The sequence below is a fragment of the Armigeres subalbatus genome, chromosome 3, assembly GCF_024139115.2.
Source record: "Armigeres subalbatus isolate Guangzhou_Male chromosome 3, GZ_Asu_2, whole genome shotgun sequence".
Taxonomy (NCBI): Eukaryota; Metazoa; Arthropoda; class Insecta; order Diptera; family Culicidae; genus Armigeres; species Armigeres subalbatus.
Window position 1 is genome coordinate 335,971,523 of NC_085141.1, and position 24,861 is coordinate 335,996,383.

General features: G+C 36.9%; 1 protein-coding gene and 1 non-coding gene across 13 annotated transcripts in view; both read right to left on the reverse strand.

Moving 5' to 3' along the window:
• Positions 1-24,861, reverse strand: part of LOC134225744 (uncharacterized) — a 174,699-nt gene that overhangs the window by 27,133 nt on the left and 122,705 nt on the right. For 11 of the 12 annotated variants that reach the window (XM_062706082.1, XM_062706081.1, XM_062706080.1 and 8 more), the window contains 3 exons: positions 17,402-17,585; positions 16,739-16,801; positions 5,079-5,383 (listed from right to left, as the gene is read on the reverse strand). In XM_062706082.1, coding sequence (XP_062562066.1) covers positions 5,079-5,383; positions 16,739-16,801; positions 17,402-17,585 — 552 coding nt within the window. The remainder of the gene's footprint in view (positions 1-5,078; positions 5,384-16,738; positions 16,802-17,401; positions 17,586-24,861) is intronic. The other variant, XM_062706079.1, reaches the window with a different exon arrangement.
• On the reverse strand, positions 20,023-20,163 carry LOC134228206 (U4 spliceosomal RNA). The gene has a single exon (XR_009983873.1). It is a non-coding gene; the product is annotated as a U4 spliceosomal RNA (small nuclear RNA).

The following is a 24,861-nucleotide window of genomic DNA, read 5'->3' on the forward strand; positions in this document are numbered from 1 at the left end:
TTGCTTACAGAATATTTCCAGGTACTCAGAATTCGTTCGTAATAAACTACAGGCGGTGAAAGTTATTTCATGAAAATCAATGTTATTTTTGGTATTATTTACGAAAATAAAAAGAATGAAAAATTTTTTTGGGGTGACAAAATCGGGGGTAGACAAAATCGGGGAGTGAAAAAATCGGGTCAACACTGTATCCCGTGGAAGTTTCGATGAATTCCCAGTGAAAGGAAAGATCTATTTAAATTTATAAATTTTTAATTTTTAAGCCTTTAAATTTTTAAAAAATTAAGGATTTATATTTTTTATAATTTTAAAATTTTAAAATTTTAAAAATTGAAAATTTTTAATTTTTGAAGCTTCAAATTTTCAAAATTTTCAGATTTAAAAATTTTAAATTTTTAAATCCTTAAATTTTTAAATTTTCAAATTTTTAAATTTTTAAATTTTTTAATTTTCAAATTTTCAAATTTTCAAATTTTCAAATTTTCCAATTTTTAAATTTTTAAATTTTCAAATTTTTAAATTTTCAAATTTTTAAATTTTTAAATTTTTAAATTTTTAAATTTTTCAATTCTTATTTTTTTTTTTTTTTTTTTTTTAAATTTTTGAATATTTAAAGTTTTAACTTTTTAAATTTTGAAATTTTTATATTCTAAAATTTTTAAATTTTTAAATCTTCAAATTTTTTAATTTTTAGATTTTTAAATTTTTAAATTTTTAAATCTTTAAATTTTTAAATTTTTGAATTTTTAAATTTTTAAATTTTTATATTTTCTAGTTTTTAAATTTTTCAATTTTTTAATTTTTAAATTCTTATTTCCTTTAATTTTTTTATTTTTAAATTTTTAAATTTTTAAATTTTTGAATATTTAAAGTTTTAACTTTTTAAATTTTTAAATTTTTATATTCTAAAATTTTTAAATTTTTAAATTTTTAAAGTTTTAAAGTTTTAAATTTTTATATCTTCTAATTTTTAAATTTTTAAATTTTTAAAATTAATGAATTTTTAATTTTTTTTTAAATTTTTAAAAATTTTAAATTTTTAAATATTGAAATTTTTAAATTTTTAAATTTTTGAATTTTTGAATTTTTAAATTCTTAAATTTTTAAATTTTTAAATTTTTAAATTTTTAAATCTTTAAATTTTTAAATTTTTAAATTTCTAAATTTTTAAATTTTTGAATTTTTAAATTTTTATATTTTCTAGTTTTTAAATTTTTCAATTTTTCAATTTTTAAATTCTTATTTCCTTAAATTTTTTTATTTTTAAATTTTTAAATTTTTAAATTTTTGAATATTTAAAGTTTTAACTTTTTAAATTTTTAAATTTTTATATTCTAAAATTTTTAAATTTTTAAGTTTTTAAAGTTTTAAAGTTTTAAATTTTTATATCTTCTAATTTTTAAATTTTTAAATTTTTAAAATTAATAAATTTTTATTTTTTTTTAAATTTTTAAAATTTTTAAATTTTTAAATTTTTAAATATTGAAATTTTTAAATTTTTAAATTTTTGAATTTTTGAATTTTTAAATTCTTAAATTTTTAAATTTTTAAATTTTTAAATTTTTAAATTTTTAAATTTTTAAATTTTTAAATTTTTGAATTTTTAAATTTTTAAATTTTTAAATTTTTAAATTTTTAAATTTTTAAATTTTTAAATTTTTAAATTTTTTAATTTTTAAATTTTTAAATTTTTAAATTTTTAAATTTTTAATTTTTTAAATTTTTAAATTTTTAAATTTTTAAATTTTTAAATTTTTGAATTTTAAAATTTTAAAATTTTAAAATTTTAAAATTTTGAAATTTTTAAATTTTTAAATTTTTAAATCTTTAAACTTTTAAATTTTTAAATTTTTAAATTTTTAAATTTTTAAATTTTTGAATTTTTAAATTTTAAAATTTTTAGGTTTTTAAATTTTTGAATTTTTGAATTTTTATATTTTTTAAATTTATAAATTTACAGTAAAAATTTGGATGAAATCCTCATGAAAATTCGGTGGGACATTAGAATGCGAAATTCGGATGCGAAATTTTTGTCTGAATATCCCGTGGAAGTTTCGATGAACTCCCAGTGAAAGGAAAGATCTTTTTGAATTTTTATTTTTAAATTTAAAAAAAAATTAAATTTTGAAGTATTTAAATTTTAAAATTTTCAAGTTTCTAAATTTTCTGACTTCCAATTTTCAAATTTTTAAACTTTCAAACTATCGAATTTTTAATTTTTTTAAATTTTAAGTTTTAAAATTTTTAAATTTTCAAATTTTAAAGCTTTTAAATTTTTTAATTTTTAAATTTTTAAATTTTTAAGTTTTTAAATTTTTAAACGTTTAAATGCTTAAATTTAAAGTTATTTTTGAACTCCTAATTTTTTTTAAATTTTAAATTTTCAAATATTCAAATACAGTGTCAACCCGATTTTGTCACTTCCCGATTTTGTCTACCCCCGATTATATAGTCGCCTCTCCATATCTCGATATTGACGGGACCATCGAGATAGGGAGAGTTTGAGGAATGGAAGGAAAACTGAAATGGGTACTAGATCCAAAAAAGCTCGTTGCTATGAAAAACGACAACAAAACAAATGTCATTTCCTGTTGTTGATATGTTTGTTATTGTCCGAAGATGGTCTAGTAGCCTAAAAATTTGAACATATCGACATAAGAAGAGTGAATCTAGAACAAAATATGATCAGATCACATCGACATAGAGAAATATCGAGATAGGGAGGTTATCGAGATGTGGAATGCCCAAGTATATGTAGATTGAAGGGACCGAGGAAACCATCGACATAGAGAGAGATATCTAGATACAGAACATCGAGATGTAGAGAGTCTACTGTATCACCTTTTAGACCCGATTTTATCACGTTTTCGACCCGATTTTGTCACCCCCAAAAAATTTTGAAAATTTTAGTCGTTCTTTTTATTTCCGCAAATGATACCGCAAACAACATTGCTTTTCATGAAATAACTTTCACCGCCTGTAGTTTTAAATAAATGACTTCTGGGTACCTATGAAGAATTCGGTAAGCATTTTCGACACGAAATAACGGGTACCGTTCACGCATTTTGCCTTTCCAAGGTTGATTCAAATTTGTGAAATGAATTAAAAAATTGAAAATATTTTTTTCCGATTTTGTCACATACCCTGTTTTATCACCCCAAAATTCACCATGTGGGTGATAAAATCGGGATATTACTGTATTCAAATTTTTGAATTTTCAAATTTTGAAATCTCCAAATTTTCAAATTTTTAAATTTTCAAATTGCAAATTTTAAAACTTTAAAATTTTTAAGTTTCTAAATTTTTAAATTTTTAAATTTTAAGATTCTTAAATTTTTTAATTTTCATTGTGTGTTCTATTAGCATTATCACAGTTATTTATTGATAGAATTTATATGCCTGCCAATTCCAGGCGTATATATCTCGTGTGGCAAGCTCAATGAGTACACTATGCCCAGGGAGCCAAGAATAACTTCTACCCATAAAGACTCTAGGCGGGACCAAGAATCGAACCCGCCATCTTCGGACTCGGAATCCCATGTCTTTGCTAGCAAAGCTAACTGGAAACCCCAATCCTTAAGAACTTCCTGGTAAAATTTAGAGTAATATTCCGGGTGAAATTTCCAGAGAAACTTAAGGAAGAATTAAAAACATTTTTCACGAAAAAATCTCGACAACCGTACGAAAAAAACGCCAAACAAAAACAAATGAGCAAAAATCATCATGAGAATGATTTTTAGTTTTTTTATTCTCATCAATATCATTAACACAAATATCATTAGCCGCAAAAGTAGTTGAATGTAGTACACTACAAAAAAATAACAAACATCATTTTGGTTAAACTTTGCAATCTAAGGGTTGTAAAAATCATTGGAGCTCTTTGTCAGCCACAGAAACATGTCTAATTTTGTAAAAAGAATTACGGTTAACCGGGTTTACAAAAAGTAAAACGACAAACCGAACAAGCGCATCTACTTGCTCAGCTGACTCGTGAATTCGATATTCCAAATGTTAAGAAAGTTCTACAATACATGCAGATTAACTGCACAGTTGATTAGTTACAGTCCATTAGTGAGTACTATTGTTTTGCATCGTGATGATTAAACTGATTCCCGCTTCAATGAAACGATAAATAAAAGCTTCAAATCTGTCTTTCAGTATTTAACACATAATGTTTATTGTGCAGTATTGAAAATCCAATTAAAATACATATAAAATATTCCACAGACAAAAAATGAATACTGAATGCACTTCCTATTATCTACCGCTGTCACGTCCATTATTCGATCACCCGGGTAAGTGTTGTTATTCACTACCTACAACTACAAACTAGCTAATAGTGGATTTTCTCTTTTTCTACGCCAAACCGGCCTACATCTACTCTGCTTTGGTTTAATTCGATTATCCAGTCTTATCTATCAATTAATATGACCCTTATTTATCATAACGTAATTCCGATGAGCAAATTGTTGTTTGAGAGCATGTCGCCGTACTGTGTTTGACACTTCTTAATCTAGTTGTTACGGGACAATATACAGTTTTATAGTTCGCTAGTACCGTAAACCAAAACCAACAAACCGTAAAGGTTCCACCCATAAAATAAAACCAGCATCATTTAACCATTTCCAGCATTAATTTTAGTGTTCCTAATCAAACAAAAGCTCATTTATTGCGATTTTATTTGGGTATATGTGCATTATTGGAAATCCTGCAGCATCAAACTTGGTCAGTGAGATAAAACTTAAAATCCAAACCTAAAAGACTACAAAAGCAATCCCACAAAATTGCAGTGTTCGAAGATTGTTAGATGAGAGAATGTAATCAAGCATTAGACAATTTGCTAATATGAGAAATCCCTCCGTACAAGCTATGATTCTGTACAGCTTAAGCCTAATACAAATTGTTTACTCGCTAAATATTGGTTGTGTATGTTCGGAGGAGAGTTACTGGATCTAATTGTTTCGCTTGTAAATATATGTGTTTCGATATTCGTGTAGGCTCGATTAGTGGTAAAATGGGAAAGTAGTGAAAAAAAAAGTTGCAATACAAGGTACTCAAAATCAGTACATGACCCTCACCTGAGGTAGGAAGGATAGGCTCTTGGTGCTCTCGGCGTACCGGTTGACCGCCCGCAGTTCGTCCAGGGTCATGTGGTGCTGCGAGCCGGACCGGGTCGTCGTCGACGAGGACGAGTGCGACGACGTGGAACAGCTGGACTTTTGCACGTTGAAGATGCCGGGGCCCTCGAGCGACACCGAGAGTCGCGCGCAGGACTCCAGCAACGAGTGCTCTGGAATGATGCCTAAGGAAACGGCCGAGTTGCCCACGTTCGGGCCACCCGTGGTCAACAGGGCCGGCGTCGAGTGGGACTCCTCCTGTGCGACTGCTCGCGCCCGGTGCGGATGTTGTTGTTGATGATGGCAATGAGCATGTTACACACAGTCAATGATGGTGATGGTGATGATGATGACGATGCAATCACGTGTTAGACCACATGGTTGGATGGATGGATACATACATACACAAGAACACATTTCAGGGAGGGATAAACAGAAACAGAATCGGAACCCGTTGCCGGTTGAGGGAGTTTGGGAAGAAAAGAAAGAAAAGAGAACAAAACAAATCGATTAGACAGAGAGTACAGTGGCATTTCACCCACGCGGATGGGAAACAGTTGACGAGGTTTTTTGCTCCACCAAGGGTTCCTTCAAATTTGCCGATGTCGATGAACATATCAGCTCATAAAAATGTTCCATTCGTGGATTGGATTCTAAAGTTTCCAGAAGATATTGCTCATAATACAAAATGTCATAGACATTAAAGCCAATGACATATCTTTGTAGTAACGAAATTTGATCCTAAGAAATATCAAATAATTTATATCTGTCCATTGTTATCACATCATTAAATTTGAAGTGCTTTAATGAAACAACAAATCAGTTCAAAGAAATCTTGAACGCAAGCATGTTTGATATAGATCGTTTTGAACCCATTACAGTTGATTCAGCTGTATGCAGAAACGGAGAGTAAACAAATGCCCTAATTAGTAATTTTCAATTTAAATCATTTCAGGCTGTGGCCTGAACATTCATAAACTTTGCGGCAATGATGCAATCTTCTATTGCATCGGTTAGCTCCTTGTACCCTTAGTATAAATTAGGTTATGTTTAGTTTAAGTTTAAAAAATATTATAATTCCTCCGACACGAATGCCATGATAATGGTAAAGTGATAAATAAATACATAATAATAATTGTAATTCCTACATGGTTTAATTAAACCAGTGGAATAAATCCTAACTGCCAGAGGCAATTGAAATGTATTAATGATAACTAAAAAAGTATCATAGTAAATATGGATGATAGTGTTACGAAAACACGGAAAACCTAGTCTAAGAGATAAATGCAAGTCATGATTTAGCAAATAAAAGCAGTTAGAAAAAAACCTTTGCGACATTCGTGTGGTCCCGATCAAGTTGTACGTAACATACGTGCTTTTCCAATGTTTGTTTTTTTTATTTTTCACCAGTGGAGAAAATCTGTCCGATTCAGGTTCAGGATGGAAAGTGTACAACACTAGGTCGAAGAAGAAATGAAATGTTGTATTGTAATGGGTAATGGGAGGGATATTTTTGGATACGGCATGAATGCACTCTAGCAGTGTGAAATGCCTCTAATAAAAACAAACAAACAAACAACCACGGTGTAATTCCCTGAACTTCAAATTCCTAAAAGTTATGCCAGGAAAAGGGACACTGTTGAAGATAGTGAACTACACCCCATATACATATATTATCGAAAGCCAAATAACGTCTTAACTACACAACAGTGCGAAAGATATTTTCGTGGTAGATGTTAGTGACTGTTCTCAAGGTTTTCAGATAATAATGACTTTTGCTGACTTCCAGTACTAGTGGAAGTAGCTAAGCCGCAAACACTCATTGGTAATCGAGTTCCACGTTTAGAATAATGCCGAAGCGGACCTTCATCATATCTTTCGTAACACCTTCATCATATCTTTGAAGTGAAGCGAAGATGCAGCGTTTGGACATGATTTTCCAGTTTCCGACTCCGATTATCGCCTCCTGTGCCGACCTGCGGTTGTTAACGACGACGAACTCAGACTTCTGGTGGGCTAGTTCTAACTTCCGGGAACGCATCTACTCTTCCACAATCATGGTAGGGTGAAACGCAGTTAGCTCAACCTCCGCAATTGATGTCCCGTACACGACAAACCGTGACATCATCTGCAAAATCTACTAGTTTGACTTCGTCATACGTAGCGTTCCACAACACTGGGCCCACGATAGACACTTGGGGTACACCTGCAGTGATACGAGCGCTTTGCTGATCGACTTCATTTTCTTAAAGAAAAGAGAAATACAAAGTACTCTGTTTTGAAAGAAGCTCCCGACGATTTATAAAGAAACGCACTGCCTGCTTCAGAATTCTAGTAATGGTAGGATACCAGCATTTTTAGCGCAATTAGTTCATTCATAATTTGACGTCAGTAGTAAAAACTATAGTTGGATGGGTTAATCAGTTAAGCGATAAATCATATTAAAAGGTCAAGCAGATTCAAATATTAAGCAGATTAAATTGCATTTTTTTTGTCTGTAAATTGCTTAGTAATGTATTCAAAAAGCCTTTAGAAATTCTTTTGAGGATATCCGAAGAGGTATATTATCGGACACAGACTGTAATCACGACATTTTGGGGAGTCTTCTAGCAAGTAATTCTAAAGTCAGAACCGGGTTTTACTACTGTCCAGAATTCTTCAGATATTCTTAAGAATTCCTTAAGAAATAACTTCTGATATTTTTCGAAGATATTTTAAATCATTTGTTAGGGAATACCTCCATGGAATACCTTTCATGAAGATTAACAGAAATTCCTACAGAAACACTTTCAAAAATTATTTCACGAATTCCATCGGAAATTCCATTCCTTTTTTAATTTCTCCAGTAATTCTTCAGGGATGTCCTCCAAGAATTCTTTCCAACATTCTAGGATAAAATTTAAAGAGATACCTTAGAAATTTCCGAACAAATTCCCAGGTGAACTCCTGAAGGAATTTCCGACATTCCTAAATTTCTCCAAGAATTTCTTTGGACATTTCTCCAAAAATTCTTTCTGATTTTTTTTCAATGATTTTTTTCGAAAATTCTTCGAAATCCAGAAGCTTTTTATAAAAATTCCTCAAGACATAGAATTCTATGAAAATTTTGAAACTTTCTTCGCAAATTCCTAACAATTTTTTTGTAATTTCTTAAGAAATTCTTCTAGAAAGTCGTTTGAACATTCCTATAGAAACTTCTTTGAAATTCCTTTGAAAATTTCTTCAGAAACACATAAAGAAAATCATTCGGAAATTCCTTCAGAAATACATACAGAAATTGATTTAGGAATTTTGTCGGCATATGTTTTGAGCGATCCTTCAGGAAATCACTCAAACAAATTTGAAAAACAAAATGGGAAATTATGTCAGGAATTCCTTTTGACATTCGTCCAGGGATTCCTTCGGAAAATTCTCTGGAAAGGCCTCTGTAAATTTCTCCGGAAATTCCTTAGAAACTTCCTCCAGGAAATCCTTCGGAAATCCTTTTATTTCAACCATACAAAATTTCTTCCGAAATTCTTACAGGAATTATTCCGGAAATTTTAAAGTAACTTCCGAATGATTCCTGTAAAAAAAATGCAAGGGAATTTCGGAAGGTTTTCCTGAATAAAAAGTTCTGAAGAGCTTTCTTAAGGAATTCCGGCCAAATTTACAATGGAATTGCCAAAAGAATTTCGCAAATTCCGCTAGGGGTTTAAGACTTCGAGAATTCCTAAACGAATTTTGTTTGAAATTTCTTCGTAAATTCTTTTGGAAATTCCTTCAGAAAATCTTGTGTGAATAATTTAATGAATTCCTTAGGAAATTTCTTAGAGAATTCCTGTGGAAATTGGATTAAAAACTTCTTCATTTTAGGGTTTTCTCTACATGGCCGGAGTAACGAAAACGCAATTGCCTCCCAGTTTGTATTTTTTACGTCTAAGGTCACCACCATACGGTGCCACATCCGCCGTGCTTATCACAACTTTGATGGGCCCCACAGTGATCTCCCTTTGCAAAAACCGTACTGATTGCTCGACAGACCACGGAGTTAATCTGTTGCGGATAACCCTCTCGAGCATCTTTACAGTCATGTCGATCAGGCATGTGGATCTGTACGTTGATGGATCTTAAGGTGGTTTACCAGGTTTAGGCATAAGAAAAAACATCTGCGTTTTCCACATGTCCAGAAAATTGAACTAGTCGAGTCAGGAGCTGCATTGATTGCGGCCTTCAGAGCTACGTCCTGTATACCGTTGGGTCCCAGTGCTCTGTTACTGTCTAACGTTTTGGACATCTCTTGGAGCTCTTCGCTCCTTACCGTCGGTGCCCTCTATCCTCCAGCATCCTCTTGACAGATGGTGATCAGGGACTCGTGGTGTGTCGAGGAAAAAATACCTCAAAGATCCGTTCGGGAGGGGTTAGCGCTCCTCTGGTCTTAACCATTACCACCCTGTAGGCATTACCCCAAGGGTTGGCGTTGGCTGTCAAAGAACGCTCTTTTGCTAATTTTAATGGCCTTGTTGAGGGCTGACTTCGCAGCCCTGACCTCCGTGCGGCGATCTATCCTTGTCTTGTACGTTAAGAACCATGCACATAAATGGAACACCATTATTAGCGTAATTCCACACGCGATATAGCCTAAATGTTTATAATATTTGACGTGAATCGTTAATATTGCATACAACTTGTAAGCAATCTTGTTATGAAGAGGACCATTTCAGCGTAGAAAGGCGTAAATTTCCACATGTCAAGTTTTACGCGCTGTTTATTTTTCTTAATTTTTTTCTGTGTAGCGTTTTCGGTAATTTTCTTCGGCATAACTGCATTGAACGCACGTGACAGAACAGCAGCTACATCGTCCACACGGCAAAAAGTGTTATCCTCTCGTTTAAAAGCTGCAGTGCACGACTCAGCCAACCTCATAGCGAACTGCCAAATGGCCGCTATGTGTGTGGTCTTCATCCACTTTCCAGTTCATGTCACTGGTCAATCCAGAACTACAGAACGTGAAATCCGAACGTGAACGCCAAAAATCGACGCGACCAACGCGACCACCGAGGTGGAGCGTTGCAACCACATTAGAATACCCCGTTTATCGTAGCTAAAACTACCCTCTCCGCTAGCGTTGATACCTCTTGACCTGGATACCACCCAGTCATCCAAATTGCCGCCAACTTACTACTATCCGCCAATCAGTTGACGTTGTCGTCGGAGATGCCATATGGCTCCGCAATTATAACAACACTCGTTTGCCACTCGGATACCGACTGCCACAGTAGCTGCTGAGCAGCTGCACAATGGTGAAGATTCAGCTACGATTCTTGCTTTATTCGCTGAATGGACAATCCGGTCCTCACATGACGTGAATCAGAGCTTAAAATATTCATCTTCATGAAGCAACTTCGGTCCGAATTTTGACAAACATCGCATGAATATTCAAAACATAGAATGACATAGTCAGACGACTACTCCACGAATTCATTCATTCGACTGTCACTGAGTGTGTTTACTATGTGCAGACAAAAACATAATTAGCATTGTTTATGTTGATGTTTACCGTTGAAAGTGACTCGCGGATGAAAATCGGATTCAGTCCTGTGTGATAAATCACTTCACTAATTTGAAACGTGTTCAGATTTCGATAATTTATCAATTTGAAATGTGCATAAATATTCAATGACTAATATTCAACTGAACATTGACTGTCCAGAGCCGACTATGAATGTGTTGGAAGTGAACTGACAAATGAAGAAAATGGACTTCACCAAAATTTTCGATTATTTTACACTCTGGACGTGATTACATGCCTGCTTTTTGCTATCACATGTCATGCCTTTCGGTGTCTTGTCGCAAGCCGCGTCATATGGCCTTCTCACCGCATTTACGGAACAGTTTACCGATAGCAGAAACGTCGCTACCTGCGTCCCAAATGGTCTCCTACGAAGGCGGACCGAATATCTCCATATTGCCTCAATGTCACACTGCGACCAACCGGCGCAACCAAAAGGCTTGTCCTCTGATCTGATGCATATTTGGACGAGTGATTTCGGAAATGCCAGATAACTGGGAGCTGCATATCCAGACCTGTGACCAGCTCCGAATTTGGCGATCCCATTTACGCCTGCTGCCGCAGCGCTTCAGACCGTACACTGGTCTTGCCGATTTCCGCGGATTTCACGGTCGATTCGGCGAATTTTCACGCCACAAAGGATATGCTGGGTGTTTGGTGAGACCAGATCGATGTTATCTACTATAAGCTGTTGGAACCTAATGAAATCATCAATGGGGAATAGTATCAGACTGAATTGATGCGATTTAGCCAAGTGCTGTCTGAGAAACGGCTACAATATGAGCAGAGGCAAAGAAAGTGATTCTTCAATATGACAACGCCTCACGTAAGTTCAAATAAGAAGTTCTGTCCGCCATATTGCAGTTCCATATTGAAGTTCTGTCCGCAGATATTGTCTTCTCCGAATATTACTTGTTCCATTCGGTGACACATGGTCTGGATCATCAGCAAATCACTCATATGAAAACATCGCTAAATCGCTTGATTCGTGAAAAACCGCAAAGGCGAACAGTTCTACCGTCATGGCGTTCGAGCTCTGCCAGAAAAGATGGGAAAAAGAGTGTGACTAGCGATGGTCAATACTATGATCAATTTATTTTCACCCTTTTTTCACGATAAAGTTGAATTTTCAATGACCCTTACAGCCTTAAATACGACCAAACCGGCCGCACAAAGCACAAACACGAATTTTGCCACTGTCTTGCGTCCTGGTACGAACACGTCTAATCGCTAGAGTCCTAGAACGAGAGTACCGCTATGTGCCACTGACAGATGATTCTGTTCCAATTATGACACTTGACGTAGGCTTACCAGATCCTTTGGAAGGACATATCGTTTTTCATACAATGTTGCCCTGTCGTCCTTTCAGACAAAAATTTCATATAATATTATTTATTATATCCCAGAGACTCAGCTGTCACAAAAAAAAAATCTACATTCAAAGTGTAAAAGCATTGCATTGATAAGGCAACTTTTCCACAACAGCAAGACAGCTTAAAATTTGAAATGTTTAATAAAGATATTCGGTATTCCGAAAAAAAAAATCCGCTACAGCTGACTCGAGTCGAAATCTTTTGGGTTTGGTTTTGAAAAATCAGTACGATATCGGGTCCAGGTCGGGTACGGGTTTGTGAGATGGAAAAAAATGTCGGGTTCGTTTCGGGTACGGGTTTATGAAAGTTCGTTGTTTGAGCTTACATCCTTTACGATTTAAAGAGAACCAGAAAATATGTAGTTTGAATTTTCCGGTCAAAACTTTAGTTCGGGTATATTATGTCGGGTTCGGGTCGTGTACTAGTTTACGATTGCAAAACATCTCGGGTACAGGTCGGGTTCGGGTTTTATAAGATTTTTTATTCCGGGTTCGGGTCGGGTCAGGGATTGAAGAAAATTTACAAATCTGGTTCGGGTCGGGTTCGGGTTAGCACAATGTGAAACCCGAACATCTCTACCTTTGACCCGAGGGGTTGTTTTTTTTACGTTCAGAGTGACAACTTCTCTAAGTTTTCCGAATCGTTCAAAAAGACAATTGACCCAGGAGGCGTTTATTTTCTAGTCCTCTTAAATCACTTATCTTGATCTTGGATTGCTACAACAAACACATTCTTATCTGCTTTTCATAAAGCTTGAATAACCTTCGCGGTGATTTTGTTGTAACATTAGGTACTATAACGGAGATAAAGCAAATACAGTATCTCTCTAGTTGTTTCGAATCTATCCGATATCCAAATATTCTTCGCTTTCAAAAATATTGATGTCCACCGTGAAAATCATACTTTTTATGTCCTCCTTTTTACCCATCCGTAGAACCAATTATTGTCTTCCTTTCAAACAATCTGATCTAGTGGTAAGCCTAACTAGACGGCACTTTTATTATAGGTAAAAGATATTCAGACTGGTAACTGATATGTGTGTAAACATTCGCAACCGTTGAATCAAATATATCGAACATTTTACACGCAATTGGCAATCGTTTGGACATGGTGCAACGAGCATTTTTGCGTAGAACGTAGCCCTAATGCTACTGTCAAACGTATTAGTTGCGTTTGACGGTTGCTAATAAGTTGCGCCCGTATATACTTCGGCAACCAATTGTGTAGATGGCAGTAGTGAATCAACGTACATCAATTCTATAAACTCCAATAAAATTTGTTCTATCGTAAATATCTGTTATCTGTGACTCAACCATTTCTTTCCTCGCGTGGTCCGAACGGTCAGCATGATTGACAGTTTCGCCTAACATCATAAAGTGGAGCTGAATTAGGATCGTCCATCTTATCTGCCGTAATCCAAGACAAAATTCTTTGCGATTTAGTTGGTTTTCGAATAAAGCACCGCCTTCGACAGCGTAACTGCAACGAGGTCGGTATAGTCTACTTCAAATCAAATGGAATTCAGTTATAACCTAAATTCAATCAAGAAAGAGCGGAACCCAGAAACGAAATTTAAAACCTTACAGTTTTCAACAAAAGATATCTCACCTAAAACACTGATAAAGGGACTTCGATGTTATCCAAATCTCCTACGGCTGCTGCAGCAATGCGTCGAGCGAAGCATCTCAACGCCCCGAGAAGAGTTTCTGTGACTCATATACGATCAAATCTAGTCACATTTGAGTGTACTCTCGTTCCAGAATAGTAGGCAAGCCCTATTTAGAGCTAGCTGCTTATTGAACTTAGGACTACTGATAATCAATGTTAGTTAGTCGGCTACACAAAACATTACAGTGGTCTCATTTCCAAGAACATTTGCCGGAACAATTAGAATAAAATCCACGCTGGCGGGAGGATGCAAAATTTTCTCCTCCCGTCAATTTTAATTCTTATCAATTTTGAACTGATTAGGGAATTTTATCAAAAAAAAAGAACCAACGGGATTCCGCCTTATCAAACAAAACCCGACCGGAAATCTGTCCATGGCTTAACAGCACCGAAATTGGCCGAACAAACAAGAACTCGATAACTAGGGAAACCCCATTGGCGTTGTGTACAGGACCGGATGTGCGAATTGCCCTCGCCAATGTATCCAGCCACGATCGGAAGCAATGCTCAGTGTTGAGTGTTATCCGTGTCTGTGCAGGAGAGGGCAAGTTCAGATGAGGCACGCATTAGTCGGAACCTGAAACACGCACTAGGAGAGAAGATTGGAAGATTTCTGGATTTTGGTGAGCGCTTTCCGACTTATCTCTATTGTCATTCTTTCAATGTTATTAGTCATTTACTTTGAGCGTGATCTAAACCAACAGCTTTAATAAAGAAGAAAGGGAGCTTGATTCATAAAGGTTTTCAGGGAAAAACAGTTAGCGTTGATGTGAATTTTGATAAGGTTTACTCGCCATTTCATTACTTCACAACTGTGTATTCTTTGTCACAACACAATATACCTGGGGGCCCTCCTTAGCCGTTCGGTAAGACGCGTGGCTACAAATCAAGACCATGCTGAGGGTGGCTGGGTTCGATTCCCGTTGCCGATCTAGGCAATTTTCGGATTGAAGATTGTCTCAACTTCCCTGGGCATAAAAGTATCATCGTGTTAGCCTCATGATATACGAATGCAAAAATGGTAAATTGGCTTAGAAACCTCGCAGTTAATAACTGTGGAAGTGCTTAATGAACACTAAGCTGCCAATAAGAAGAAGAAGAAGAATATACCTGGAAACTCGTCACGTATAATCGCAATTGAATACGTTTGGCCTGGAAGATGTTTAAAACCTATTTGTAATTGAGTTTTGTGGCTTATTAAAATCTAAACGTGATTTTTCAAACGGAGACGGAGACGAAGCTTATTCTTTTATATACATTTTTATTAAGATGGCTCTTCAGATGGTAAAGGTGTCTTGAGGACAATGATACATCAACATCCCAAAAAATAAATTTCTATGCAGGGTTCGTACTTTTCGTTTGATGAGACGAAATCATGCATGGTCGATGTTTGTTTTGTAGTTTGTGATGAAAAACATATTTGACTTACTCGTCTTTTCTCTAGAATGAACCTGGAAGATCGGCTTTCTTGATGATTTTTTTTTATTTTATCATTCTTACTCCTCACTCACCTCAATAAATTGTATTTTGGCGAGTATAATTAAAAAAGAACGATTCCAAGCACGGAAAATAAGGAGATTGTAAGTAAAAATATGAAATAGTTATGATTTATGATTTTGATTTTTTGCTTGTTTTTCATCGCTTTTGTTTCTTTTTCTCGTTCCAGAGAATGAATATCAGTCGGTGAGTATTTATTTGAATTTCACAAATTATTGAATAAGCGTAAAACTAAACGCATGTTTGATTGATTGATCAATTGAGGAGCATTTTTAACGGAAAATGACAGTATAATCAAGGCTAATTATGTTTTTTTTTTTGCGCGGTTACCATATTCAGTGGTAATCAATTGAGTGAATCTATGAAGAAGTAAACTGAGTAAGTCATTATACGTTTTGAATAATCTTAACACGATTGTCAAAACTCGGAGCGAATGTGCTACATGAATGTGAATATTTTATGCTCTGCTCCCAACGATTCGTCGATCATCTTTCCCCCTGAATGTGAAACGGTTGGTACGACTGTCCCCGTTTCTTCCTTTCGTAGATTTAAAACTCTTCGTTGATCATGTTATTTATTACTAAATAATCTGATTGCCCGAGAGTTGTGGATTGTCTCCCAAATTCAAGCCTGCACCGTGAGCCTGGTCATTTGAATACTTGTGTCATATTTATGATATGCTGCAAATATTATTACAGATGAGAAAATGCTCGGAAATACAACCGACATTTCCAGGACAAGATGTACAGTAATCTTACCCTCGACAAAAACACCACATTAAGATCCGTTACTCAATGTAGTAACGCCTTAGTGGCTTCGTAACGATCTAATTACGTATGACACCCTGTTTCTCTAAAGTCTAGAGAAAATAGTACATGAATCATCTGAAATGAGCATCTGCATGTTCTCTGTGCAATAGCGTAATTGAAAGCATCAAATTAAAAAAAACTAAATCATTAGCCGATACACGACTGTTATTTTCATGATACTGTAGCATGATTTCCGTGATAATTTCCATGATAAACTGTAGCTTTGAGCAGTTTTTAAGGAGCATTTCGTAACCGCATTTATATCCACCTAACGATGAAAAAATTGGCATAATGATGTTTGATGAATCCACCAATATAACAGAGTATATTCAGTTGATCAAAATCTACTTAGATGTTTCATAGAGAATGTGGAAAGTACAATGATATACTCGCTGATTTCCACACTTTCGCTCTCAAAGCTAACTGGTTGTCCGATACTTCCCAATATAATTGGTGTTAAAAGCATGTTTCAAAACCCCTTATCAGTTGACTGTACGATCGACAACGGCATTGAAGGAATCCCTGGTTCTGGCAACCAGTATGCGATGACACACACACGCAGCGACACAGCAATTTGACACCGTTTTGTTAGTTTGGCAGCGGTAGCAGCAGTGAATGCATCATCAGGTGTATGGTTACAACTTTTGTACGACTAAAGTGCTACACATAGGTTTGTTATATCGTCAACAGTTCAACGCTTAGGGTACAGGCAATCTAACGTACTTAGCCCCCATCGCTCGCATTCACACTGCAGCCAGGTTTTCTCGGTTTCTAAAGCTAGTTTTACTGTGTGGAAATAGTTTGGACAGTAGTCGGTGATGATTCATCATGGGGGTGATATCGCGGGGGAAAGGGGCAATCCACAAAAGGCACAGCAGCGATAGGCACACAGAGTGAAGAAGGTAAAGGATGAACACACGCGCAGTGAATATGATAGTGTGGGAAGCCAGGAACAGGAAACGGAGAAACACAGAAGAGAAAAACGAAAAAAAGAGAGAAAAAAACGAATAAATCGCCATTAGTAAATTTGTTTGTTGCAGTCTTATTACGCTGTTTGATTTTGATAAAGATTGTTTTAATACTAGAATAGGATTTTTAAATTACTACAAAGTATAAATTAAAAACTAAAGAATGTAAAAAAAAGTATTGATAAATGGATGGTGTTGTGATCAGTTGACAAATTTAGTATACTCCAAAGTAAATAATTTCAATTTTTGTATAATATCGCATCAACTGATTCACTAACCTAACGTTTTTTATACAGTTCGAAGAAGGACTTTACAAAACAAGGTATTAAAAATTAACCAAACAAAGCTAAATGTAAATATAGAAACAAATTGAAAATTAAACGAAAGGAAAACGCAAACAGGAAACGAATCTACTCACATGCATAGTTCTGCTGGGCGGTTTTCCCCCGCGGCGGCGGTGGATACCGGAATGAGAAGATCCACTCGTCCTGAACCCGCAGGACCCGCCCGGTGACGCGGGCGTAGTACTCGTAGTTGTCTCGCCCGAACAGATCGCACGCCGCAAACTGTTCGATCATCTGCTTCATGATCCGGGTCGCCACCTGGAAGACGAGAAACGGAATCGTGCTTACTCTCAATGTATTTATGCAATATATTAATTATTGTTTTTTAATTCATAATGGTCACGGTACGATGATGGACTGGTTTTATGAGGCGATGACGGCATCTAAACAAGCAACAGGTTGGCATTTAGAAGTTATCTATGGGTGGGTACAACCGGGAGTAGGTTTGTAGTTTTACTTTCACTGGTAGATTAATAATCGTCTGAATACTTTTGTATCGAATAATTAGCGACCAGAGAGAGAGAACAAGGGGATAGAAGGTAGGCGAAAACAGCTTCCATAAATGTGACCATTTGAAGGTAGCCACATTCTGCTACTAGAGTAGAACATGTTAGGGTGATTAATAGACATATAGGAAAGTGTATAACGTTTTCGTTCAGATGGGATCGCTACGGTAGACAAATCAAACAAACAGGAAACAAAAACAGAGAAAACCATTAGTGGGTATGTACAATTCCACGCAGTACAGAGACTGTTAGACGAAGAAGCAGTTTCATGGAAGTAGATTGATTTCCGGTTCATGTGGCGTTTCAATCTACTTGACTGTCCTTTTCCTTGAAGCGAGCTGAATAACGATATTGAGGATGGCCTCATTTAAAAGAATATAAACACATAAATTGAAAAATGATTGCATACCCATTGTTCTAATCTTAGTTTCTCAATTATTCAAATTTCAGTGAAATTATATTCTTTAAAAGTTTCAAGATATTACATTTTGTAAATCAAATTACCAACACGCAGCGAAATTTTGTATGATTCAACTAATCAAAATTATTGTTGAGGTAATAATCAACCTATTGTTGAATTGAACAAAAAATATTGTTAAAACTACAATATTCTCTGTTTGAATTAACAAAATAATTATCATTTCAACAATATTTCTTTTTGATTTCAACTTGCATGAATTCCTATCAGTGTGTATATTTTTAAGTGTACTTTTGATTACCGATCCATAGTGGCAAAAACAAAACGAAATTGAAACAGTTAAAAAACTACAGATTTTCTTTCCCGAGAGTTTTTCAATGGACCACAGGTGGAACATCAAATTTATTTCCCAAATATTTTTAATGTAAATTAATTCTTCTTCCATTGTTTACAGAGGATTTATGAGAATAACGATGCCTGGCAGCATAAATCGACACCAACAATCATGGAGGACGTATGTTTTGGAACGGAACCATGTTACAGTGTGTTTATTATAGGCGGTATTCATATTTTGTAAAATTATGTTCAAGGTAGAATCAAATAAATTGCTGCAGCATATATACTGAATGGTTTTATTACTGTTTATTTCTTTTGATTTATAAAAGGTAATTTTGGTAGAACAAGTTATTATTTCAACAATAATTATTGTTAAATCAATTACGTTTGTGTAATTGAATCAAAAGCATATTCATGATTGTTCCAACAATAATATTGTTGAAACAACAATCATGCAGCTCAAATCATGATTGTAGAAATAACAATATTCTGGATTGATTCAAAATGAAAATATTATTAGCCCTGAGCTAACAATATTTATTGTTGAATTCAAACCGAAATATTGTTGATTCTACAATATATTTTTCTGCGTGAAATAATATAAAAAATGAAAAATATCGAAATCTTATTTCGTTTCTTCTCACGCAAATCGGAAATGAAATCCTAAATTCAGTTGCCGAAGCACAAGAAATACTCGAGTTAATAACCAAAGATCTTTACAACCGTTTTCTAAGTTCATTGGCTTATTTAACCTTTCGGGACTCGCACAACACCTTAGAAAAAGCACACTTGTCGTTCACAAGAGTAGCGGGACTGTGTGAGTGTTCCAGAGCCATGAGAGTCCCGGAAGGTTAAAACTAACAAAACAAACAAGCGCATTCTCCGAACAAAACAGAGGAGGTAGATGCACAAATTATGATAACTTTGATTCTGCCACCAATTCTCTTCAAGTTGTCATGTAGGTATCCATAAAACAGGAGTTTCGCTTATTGTCTAATTGCGTCTAATTGTGGAAAAAAGTTCTCATTTATTACAGACCGAATTCTTAAATAAATTATAGGGAGAATGACAGCTTTGGCAGGTTTTGTTGTATTATTATCAGGGGCTTTTTATGACTGATTATGCTCAAATTTGGCCTAAACATTCTTTCCATATCAAAGAATATTGTGGCCAAATTTCATAAAATTCGATCGACAAAAACCCTACTGCCAATAATAGAACAAAACCTGCCAAAGCCGTCTTTTCCCCTAATTGATGATGACAAACCTTAATCCAAATTTGTTACCTCTCGTTCAAAGTCACCTCAAAAGTCTAAATTCAGATGTGCTAGGTGGTGGCGGATATCTTCTGTTTCTGATTTGAGCAAGAATCGCGAACCAGGCAATTTAGAATCAATTGGTGAATTCATGCATTCAAATGTTTGTCTATCTTATTACCCCTTTCGGGGTTGTCAAAAATTGCCATAGCGGACGGTATTTCACGTCCTCAAGGCGGGGTATTGGTATTAGTTTTCAACTAGCAATAATCGCACCTCGGTTGAACCTCATTGGTTACGATATCGCCACTGCGCAAAGCTGACTTGAGCCGGACTCGGCCACTGAGGATGCTCCGGCGCAACGTGATCCTATAGCGATTGATAGCAGGCAGTGAGGTAGCATGGTCGGTCGGCAGTTCAGAATGAGATGGGGTAGAAAACGGTCCATGTCCATCAGGTAAGCAAAACTAGTTTTTCCCCCATGGTGGTTTTGTAAGATAACAAGAATGAGGAATGGTTTTTTCGTTCCGAATACAAAAAGGAATAGAGGAGAGAGAAGGATGGCTAAATTGGAACCGGATTTGCGAATCGTTCAATGTTTGCAAACGTCAATGTATCCTATATGAAAATGCTAGAAGTTGATATGAGGAAAAAAAAACTAGTTTCCCAAGGGTCTTTGACATGTATGTATATGTAATTAACCCGTGTTTAAATTGATATGTAAGGTATAAAGCATTGTTGATGCTACGTATAAGATTAACTCCATAGATATACAGACGCGGCATTTAGATCAATTTACAATCCAAACAAACGCTAACCCCGTCTGTTGTCAAGAATATACACAAAAAACCCAGAATAATCCACCTAGCGGTAAAGCGCCTTTCTCGTGAATTAATCATTGAATTGTAGCCGGAGGAATTCCCGGAGAAACTTCCGAAGCAATTCCCGGAGAAACTTCCGGAGGAATTCCCGGAGAAACTACCGGAGGAATTCCCGGAGAAACTTCCGGAGGAATTCCCGGAGAAACTTCCGGAGGAATTCTCGGAGAAACTTCCGGAGAAATTCGCGGAGAAACTTCCGGGGGAATCACCGGAGAAACTTCCGAGGGATACCCCGGAGGAACTTCCGGAGGAATTCACGGAAGAACTTCCGAAGCAATTCCCGGAAGAACTTCCAAAGCAATTCCCGGAAGAATTTCCGAAGCAATTCCCGGAGGAACTTCCGGAGGAATTCCGGGAGGAACTTCCGGAGGAATTCCCGGAGAAACTTCCGGAGGAATTCCCGGAGGAACTTCCGGAGGAATTCTCGGAAGAACTTCCGGAGGAACTTCCGGAGGAATTCCCGGAGGAACTTCCGGAGGAATTCCCGGAGGAACTTCCGGAGGAATTCCCGGAGGAATTCCCGGAGGAACTTCCGGAAGAATTCCCGGAGGAACTTCAGGAGGAATTCCCGGAAAAACTTCCGGAGGAACTTCCGGAGGAATTCCCGGTGAAATTCCCGGAGGAACTTCCAGAGGAATTCCCGGAGGAACTTCCGGAGGAATTCCCGGAGGAACTTCCGGAGGAATTCTCGGAGGAACTTTCGGAGGAATTCCCGGAGGAACTTCCGGAGGAATTCCCGGAGGAGCTTCCGGAGGAATTCCTGGTGAAATTCCCGGGGGAACTTCCAGAGGAATTCCCGGAGGAGCTTCCGGAGGAATTCCCGGAGGAACTTCCGGAGGAATTTCCGGAGGAATTCCCGGAGGAACTTCCGGAGGAATTCCCGGAGGAACTTCCGGAGGAATTCCCGGAGGAATTCCCGGAGGAATTCCTGGAGGAACTTCCGGAGGAACTTCCGGAGGAATTCCTGGAGGAACTTCCGGAGGAATTCCTGGAGGAACTTCCGGAGGAATTCCCGGAGGAACTTCCGGAGGAATTCCCGGAGGAACTTCCAGGGGATTTTCCGGAGGAACTTCCGGAGGAATTCCCGGAGGAACTTCCGGAGGAATTCCCGGAGGAACTTCCGGAGGAATTCCCGGAGGAACTTCCGGAGGAATTCCCGGAGGAACTTCCGGAGGAATTCCCGGAGGAACTTCCGGAGGAATTCCCGGAGGAACTTCCGGAGGAATTCCCGGAGGAATTCCCAGAGGAACTTCCGGAGGAATTCCCGGAGGAACTTCCGGAGGAATTCCCGGAGGAACTTCCGGAGGAATTCCCGGAGGAACTTCCGGAGGAATTCCCGGAGGAACTTCCGGAGGAATTCCCGGAGGAACTTCCGGAGGAATTCCCGGAGGAACTTCCGGAGGAATTCCCGGAGGAACTTCCGGAGGAATTCCCGGAGGAATTCCCGGAGGAACTTCCGGAGGAATTCCCGGAGGAACTTCCGGAGGAACTTCCGGAGGAACTTCCGGAGGAATTCCCGGAGGAACTTCCAGGGGATTTTCCGGAGGAATTCCCGGAGGAACTTCCGGAGGAATTCCCGGAGGAACTTCCGGAGGAATTCCCGGAGGAACTTCCGGAGGAATTCCCGGAGGAACTTCCGGAGGAATTCCCGGAGGAACTTCCGGAGGAATTCCCGGAGGAACTTCCGGAGGAATTCCCGGAGGAATTCCCGGAGGAATTCCCGGAGGAACTTCCGGAGGAATTCCTGGAGGAATTTCCGGAGGAATTTCCGGAGGAATGTTCCGGAGGAATTCCCAGAGGAATTTCTAAAGGAACTTCCGAAAGAATTCCTGGATTAAGAACTTCCGGAGGAATTCCTGGAGGAACTTGCGGAGGAATTCCTGGAGGAACTTCCGGAGGAATTCCTGGAGGAATTTCCAGAGGAATTCTGAAGATTTTTTTTGCCGGAAATCAGCTCACGCTGACCCACACTGCCGCGCCGCCACCGCTAATTACCAACAGCGTGACGCCGCCGCTGGCTGAAAATTATTTTATACACCGCCGCCGATGAAATTTATATCGCACAGGTTTACAAAATATATTCGATAAATCTAAATATGAGCCGAAACGAATATAGTCTAGAATTGTTTATCTTTCCGTATTGCTTTGAACGATAATATACTTTTTGAAAAAAAAAACTCAAATAATCAGGAACAACAGTAAATAATTTAACCTCAAATTAGAATAATATTTTGAACTTGGATAGGCATATATCGCATTGCCTATTTTTAGGCGTTGCTCCTTGACACACCACCTACTTGCAATGTTATATGAAACAATGCACAGCAGAAGATGATTGTATAGTTTATCATCTGATTTCTTCTCGAGAATTTTTGTAACTAAGGGATGAGAATAAAGTCATGCAACAACTCTAGCAAACTCAACAACTCGCTAAAATGAAATGAAACATAGTTTATAACACTGCATCCGAACCATTAACAATAACAATAGGAATAGATTTTCAACATCACAACTAACAATTACTCAATTTCTGCACGATCAACGACATTCTTCAACATAGGCGTTGTAGCATTCTGGAGAGGGTACGAGCAGAAACTTCCAACAGAACTAGCAACCAAGCTCCAAAAAACGACTTTTACTTTATTATGAGATAAACGATGATTGACTGAAGCGGTAACTTACATTCACTTCCGCCTTGTTTAGTTAATCAGTAGTGCGGTGGTGGCAGGCAGTTGGATGTTTCGATTAGTGTGATGATTGGGGTTAGAGTTAGTTATCGATTTCGCATCGATTCGTGCCGCCCATACACGGCACGGTGGTGTGTTCGTATGATTGTGGTTCAAAATGCAAATCAAGGTGCAATTGGTACGAAAAGAGAAGAAAAACGAAAGGAAAAATTGAAAAATCGATTAACACCATATTTCGCTTCCATAAATATTAATCATAACACGATCAGAGCAAATTAAGGTACAAAAGCTGCCACCGCGCGCGGTAGCGATTTCCGCTTTTCGAAGGCGTATAATTATAACATCATAAAACCAGTTCCGTAAAATGTAAACACAAATCAAGTGTGAAATAAGCAAACTGCAACTTGTTTTCTATCCATTAAACAGCCAATTTTTCGGGGGGAATGATTTCTTCACCAAACAATCTTGCCCCGCCGATGGCCCGCAGTAGACGGACACAATGCATTGATGGGACGGTCTGAAGCAAGCGAAAATAAGCACATAAAACCATTAACAGAAAATTGCATTTCCTTCGGAGTCAAAACGGTCGCAATCGACGACGACGAATCCGATAATCATCCGGTAATTAGTGGTACCTACAACACCATTGCGGAATGCTTCACGGGGTTTTGTTTTTCATTGTAACCACCCCGCCAGCCATGCCGAAGGTACTTTCTTCCGAACAATGGCCGTTTGTTTTGTTTTGATGCCGTTGTTTTTTTGTGACGCGTATCGCGTGTCCGATGTCTATTCCAACCATACAACGGTTCGACACGCATTTAGTAAAGCAAACGTAACGAAATGTGACATGCTGCCATACTTCCTTCCAACAAAAAAAGACTGGGTCAGTAATCGAAGCTAGCAGTAAATCTTTCATATTATTACCAAGCGACATCGTGAAGGGTGTAACTTGTGGTTATTCATACGATTTGATTTATCTCTATTTTTCTTGAATTAGGTAAATGGCAATTCCTAATTTAATTACCGAAAGTTTATGGCTCATCAAAAACATTTTCGAATTAAAAACACTGAAGAGTTCTGAGATTGAAATACGTATTTAAAAACAAAGTTACAATCGAGTGGTAAAATTAAATGGGATAGAAATAACTCGTCTTATGTTGTGTGACGATATTCCAATGGCAAACTGATTTCTATTAAGCATTAAATAGTTTTGACGGACACATCACTTATCAGTATAAAACCAGACCCAACGATACCTACTTATTAACAAATGATCCTTTCTGTGATTTTTGTGGAGACGCAGAGGTAAACACAGTCTCTAAATAGCAAAAATTACCTACTAATGTTCCTTCCTTCTTCCTAACTGACTGTAAGTTATAGTAGTTTTTCTGTCAAAAATACTTTTTGTTTTCCTCGTACAACAAAGTTGTACCGAAAGACTATTATTTCAC